This window comes from Lactuca sativa, chromosome 4, assembly GCF_002870075.4.
Source record: "Lactuca sativa cultivar Salinas chromosome 4, Lsat_Salinas_v11, whole genome shotgun sequence".
In the NCBI taxonomy this organism is placed as follows: Eukaryota; Viridiplantae; Streptophyta; class Magnoliopsida; order Asterales; family Asteraceae; genus Lactuca; species Lactuca sativa.
The window spans coordinates 174998098-175004389 of record NC_056626.2 but is presented as its reverse complement, the minus strand read 5'-3'; the positions used below and the strand labels follow the sequence as shown (position 1 = coordinate 175004389).

The 6292-nt window shown below is 35.0% G+C and overlaps 1 protein-coding gene across 1 annotated transcript; it reads right to left on the bottom strand.

Annotated features, from left to right (window-relative positions):
- Positions 1-483: 483 nt before the first annotated feature.
- On the bottom strand, positions 484-3495 carry LOC111877072 (transcription factor MYBS3). Its single transcript, XM_023873609.3, has 3 exons — positions 2957-3495; positions 1375-1583; positions 484-1278 (listed from the first exon to the last, which is right to left on the bottom strand). Exons 1-3 carry the CDS (start codon positions 3225-3227, stop codon positions 721-723), a joined length of 1038 nt encoding a protein of 345 aa, XP_023729377.1. The 5' UTR covers positions 3228-3495; the 3' UTR covers positions 484-720.
- Positions 3496-6292: the final 2797 nt, after the last annotated feature.

Here is a 6292-nt window from a genome sequence, read left to right as displayed (position 1 = left end):
GACCTTCAAATGAACACATTCACACACACAAATGGATTTCCACTAGTATTAGCTCAGTTGTAGAGATATGAAGAGGTTCCCATCAGATTTGGGTTTCTCAAATCCAACACACTTGCACACACACACACACACATCATTGTTTTCCATATTTGATTTCAAACAAGTACTTGCCAAAATATTCATGTTTTAGAGTCTCGCCGGAGAAGGTGACCGGAGAGTTGCTGGAAAGGACAGACACCGGAAACCTTAAAAAAAAAGCGATACCTGGTCAAAAGAGTTATAATAAACACAAATAGCAAGTTATATATATATATATATATATATATATATATATATATATATATATATATATATATATATATATATATATATATATATATATATATATATATAAAATCAACACTTGGTTTTCTCTTGAGTCATTTTCCCATTCTATTTTACCAAATAGAGTTTCATTTTGTCACCAAGTACCAATCACAACACTTTTTATATGATGAAAATTTATAAGAAAACATAAATGTAATTATTAACAAACACAACCTACATATTATTTTTCCTATATGAAAGAATTAAATATATTCCAAAAACAAAACACACTAATCTAACATGCCATCAACGTTGAAAAAGGGTAATAACAAAGTATTAAAAAAAAATAAAATAGAGAAATATCATGAACCGGAACAGTATAAAAAAAAAGTTTCGGATTTCAAAGCCCATTAATTAAACCGCCCGGAAAGCATTCCCGTCGCGCTTGTTTACACCGGAGCTAGCATGAAACGCCGACTGCCTCGAGGGTTCCGCCAACAACTTCAACGTCAGCGGCGACGGTTCCATGTGGTGGTGGTGGTCGGCGGTCTCTTTTAAAGTTAGCTGCGACGACATTCCGACGAGTTCATCTAAATTCAAGGGTTCCTTTTGCAAAATCGGAATCGGTTTCACCACACGATGATGAGATTCATTCGCTCCTCCGCCTTTACCATTTCCTTCTTCAACCGGAGTCATCGTCGACGGCCATACCGGAAACGGAACCGGAATATACGCCGGATAAAACGCAGGTATAATCGGCGGAAGCTCACTCCCAGTCACAGTCACATTTGCCGTCGCCGTCGCCGACGATTCTTCTTCTTTCATCTCGTGTTTCATTTCCATGGACTGATCAGAATCAGGTTTCAACGAGAGTTTCAACGAGCACTTGGAGTTCTCGGCGTGATCTGTAGCTGTAGCTGTAGCTGCTGCCGGAGGTAGCATGAAATGATCTTCCGGTGGTTCTGCCGCCGCCTGTGAAATCAAATGAAACAGACATGATTGTTATGCTGATTGAATTTGGATTTGAAATTACAAATTCGAAATGAAGAAGGAAGAAGGAAAACGAACAGTATCTGGAGCCATGTCGAAGAGGCTAGAACGTCTTTTTCTTCGTGTAGCACTGCATTGTCGTATGAAATACTTTTGAGCATGACTAGCAACTTGTGTAGGAGTTCTGGATAACACATAATTACGAGCTATGCCACGCCAATCTCCTTTCCCTAATTTTTGTAGACCAAGTAGAAACAACCGATGTTCTTCTTCTGTCCATGGAGTACCTGTAATTACACATACAAACTACTTTCATAATACTGTATGACAGACTAGCTGAAAAGTTAGCTTTTAGCTAAAAGATACTGTGTTTGACAGATTAGCTGAAAAGCTAGCTTTTTCGTGAATTTTGTATTAGTTGATTTAATGGTGTAAACACTCTTTTCAGAAAGCTGACTACTCACCTAATTAACCTTTTAGATTTGCTTAATTGGAGAAGTCAAAATGTTATGCAAAATTTTCTTCTTTAAACTTGTTGAAAGAAGGGAAACTTGGGAAGACACATGATAAATGTGGAATGATGTGGTAGGTTAAATGTCATAGAATGGCAACCTACTATTGACTATGTGTTTTTAGGTAAATCAGTATTTGATCCTACATGGCGCTCACTTTATGTCCACATGGCACTGACATGGCATTAGTGCATACACCTGTCTATAGTTTAATTTCATTGAAACTTCAAATTAATTTTATCTATATTATGAATTTCACTGCCTTCTTCCATTTTTCATCTTCAAAAGTTCACGTGGACGCCATGTCAGCACGACATGGACATAATCTGAACATTTGCCAACAGGACGCCACGTAGGATTGACATTAGATGTTGAGTGACTTATTGAGTACAATTAAGTGATTGGAGACTTGTACAACACTTGGTCAATAATTGGTTGATAATAGTAAAATTGATGAAATGGTCACAGGTTTGAGACAATAAGACTGCAATAGTTTTATGCTTCTAGAATTTATCAAAACTATCTTTCAATACTTGGTTTTATGTTTCTACAATTTATCCAAATCCGTTTACATGTTAGTCTTATCACTGCATATCTTCAACTGTTTCTTATTTAAAGATTTGTGTATGTATGTATGTATGTATTAAGTCATTATTTTGGGCTTAAAGCATTAAGGTCATATACAGCATATGTCATTAGGATATGCTAAAAATTCAGGCAAATATGCTTAGTTTTGTCACTGTAGGGTTACAGATAGTTATTTCAGCTATAGTTTTTTACAAACAAAAAACAAAAAGGCAAAGCAAATGAGGACACAAACATGGTCAAAACAAAACCAAATGTGATAAAAGCAAAGGCATCCACTCAAAAGCCCCACACTACATTTATCTAATCTATATCTACAAGCCTAAGATAATATAGAATATAGATAAGACATATAAAGACATGATAAATCAACGATCAGGATCCTAAAATCCTAATTATCATCATTTTGAACAATTAAATAGTATACTGTAGTTAAAGGAATTATCATCATCCAATATCCTCCAATCACATTTCGATAACAATGAAGGGCGAAATTGGAAATTGGAAATTAATTATGCGAAAAATAAAAAATCGAAAAACAGGAGTAAAACCTAAAAACTGACCTTTTTTGCGATCGGCGCGGCGTTTAGCGGAAGGATCGTCGGAGAGGTAACCCTCGACGGGGTCAGAGGTAGCGGGGGAGCTAGGATTGGGCGAGACGGCGGCCGGAGACGACGAGTGATAAAGAGCGGAGAGATTCCCCATGCTAGCACTCTTTTTCATGATTGAGCCATCAGTGAGTCTAACGCCGAACAACTTAACACCACCGCCTCGCGACGGACATGTGCGTGAGTTGTGGCCGTTGTTGCTACAATGAGAGCATCGCCGAGTCATGGTAGACTCGGCTCGGCCTATTCACGGCCAACGATAACCGGAGGGATTTACCAGTGTGGAGATTTTGAGATTAACATCCACAATTGTTCCACTGTGTGTGTTTGAATTTCGATTGCATGCGTGTGTGTGTGTGTGTGTGTTTGTGTCGAACAGGATGAAATGGAGGATGAAAGAATAAAAAAGGAATATGAATTATCAATGGAGGATGATGGGGCTTGGATTTGGTTTTAATTACGGAACGCGAACGGGTCGGTCGGTCGTCGTATCATATCATTATTAATCAGATAACGTCGTGCTTTACTTTGCTCACATTCTACCAATCAAAGTACTAATAAAAGTATCTTTTTATTTGTAATTCGATATTTAAATATTTTTTTTTTCAAGTTAAAAAGAAACTATGATATCGATCTCGTCATCTCGTGTGTATATCTTAATGGTATGTATATTTGTTTGTTGAATTCATTAAATTTGTATTGAATAAAAAAGATTGTACAAATATAGGTTTTACTTCAAAATACTATGTGATAAATGATATTTATGATAATATACTTTTTGTTATGATTTCAATCGGATATCATGGATAAATAAATGTGATTTAAATTTCAACACGATATCAAAATATTTGTTAGATTAAATTATGAACAAACAATGTGATCTTTTATCTTTTTATTTTATTATAAATAAAACTTTTTAATAGTTTATATATATTATTTAAGACAGAATTTTATCTTAGATTATATCAATTTGGATTTTTCATATTAATTTTACATATTCCAAGTCGAGAAGATTTTTTATTAATTACTATAATTTTTAAGAGATTTTCTTTAATTAATGCATTGAAGTGTAAAATTTACCGAATATTAGTATTAATTGTTTTTAACTTCTTTATCAGGCACATTACTAGCCATTGCACACATCTACATACATATAAAATTTTAGTTCTCTAACCTAGTGATAAAAGCCATCGGAGTCGTTGGTCAGTGATCGAGCGGGGTATGTGTTTATAGATGGGACGATCAAATATAATGAGGTTGTGAAGCAAGTGTGCATCTCATAGGAAGGGGAATGGGTTGTGATTGATCAACGGATGAAATATGGTGAACCAAGGAAATGAGTTTTTAAGCCATTTTAGTTGAAAGAACGTATCACGAACATGAGTTCAAATCATTCTAATCTCCAAAGGTATCGCAATTAATTTACGTTATAAAACTTTCATTGTATGTTGGTGTGACGGAATTACAGGAGATTGGAAAAAAAATATGGGGTAGTGGTTGATGTGTTTGTTGCACCACGGTTATCAAATATGGGAAAAAGATTTAGGTTTATTTGTTTCATGGGAATTAATGATATAGACAAACTTATGAAACTCCTTTTGCGATATATGGATTGGAACATTCAAGTTATTTGTATCTTATCCTAAAATTGAAGGAACTGTAAAGGTGTAAAATGGTGTTGATCATACTAACCTAGTTAAAAATAATAATGTTAATTGAAGGGGATTAAATCACATGTGAGTGTTTAAGGAGGACAATGTCATAACACAAAACAGGAGAATGGAAAGGATAATGTGATGCTCCTTAAATCGACGGGTCGCGTAATTGATGTTAGGAGTGAAGCTAGTATCTTGTATGATGAGGTGAAAATTTTACATACTACCCCAAATATGATGCATCTTTGTTGTAATAAAGGTTTTAATGAATTGAAATTCAAATATTTTGGTGGGTTGTGGGTGTTGTTTGAGTTTGAATCGGTGAGTATTGCTAAAAGTTACTTAAGCATGTTAGTGTCAAGTCTTGGTTCTCTAATTTGATCTATTGGTCGAGAAATTTTTATCAGCGTGAACGATTAATGTGGTTAGATGTGGAAGGAATTCCTTTAAAGGCTTGGTGTGAGGAGTATTTTGTGAAGGTGGTTAAGAAGCGGGGAACAATATTTTATCTCTGATGAGGAAGTGACTAATACTATTCCACAAGAATGTGTGTTGAATCTGATCACATGAATATAATGGATGATACGGTCAGTGTGGTAGTTGAAGAGAAAACTATATGGTATGAGTAAAAGAAGTAATCGGTTGGCTTCCTTCATTTGTAGACAAACAACACGTAGGCAAGAACGGTAAACAAATAAATGAAGAACGTGGTTTTTTAAAGCCAAAAAAGGAAGGAAAGTATGACAATGAATTAAAAGTGGAGAGAAAGTATTGGTAGTGACGGATTTTATTTGTGATGGTGTCATTCAAGTAAATGAAATGTTAAATGAATTGCAAAAAGTTACAGGGATGCTCAAAGGAATGATCACTAGGAAGTAGCATGTAAGAAAGTGGTTGATTCTTTTGTTACATCACAGTGTCCTATCGGGTTTACCCCAAATAGGTCCATACAAGAAGGTTGTATGTTGCTTCTTTTTTAGGCTCGATTGTGCCAAAGACAACAACTCAAAACACAGTTGTGAGGGGATGGTATTTGGGTTTTAATAACATGAAACTTTTAAGTGTAAGTGTTTATGCTTTCAAGATGTTGAAAATAAAAACAAGAGTCATGGATGTCAGTGTTGGCTATGATTAAAATTTTTGATGGTGAAGCGCTTCATAATAGGATATTTTAATGTTGTATGGAAGGATAGTGAGAGGTGGGGCTTAATCTTTAATCAAGTCATTGTGACAACTGTTAAAATTAGGTCATCGTTCACTGGTCTAAGTCACCATGAACACCCTTTGTAATACACCTAATGTAATATATTCCACTTTTCTAATGTAATTGAAGTCTTACACTTGGAAGTGCATATGGAATATCACTTTAGTCTTTGATGGATGTGGATCGTCGACAAACATAACACTATTCACAATACATAAGTAGTGATTAAGTCATTAAGTATTTTTAAGAACAAATAGCACACTAAACAGATAGAGCATGAGAACACGATTCCATGGATATAAAGAACATCAAAAACAGGGATCATGCACAAAAGTTACGGCCATTTAAATAAAATAAATCAATATTATAAGTGATTTGTCCATAAACGAACCTTAAATCGATTCGCAGGGATAGCTACGCGTTTCGTTAAGT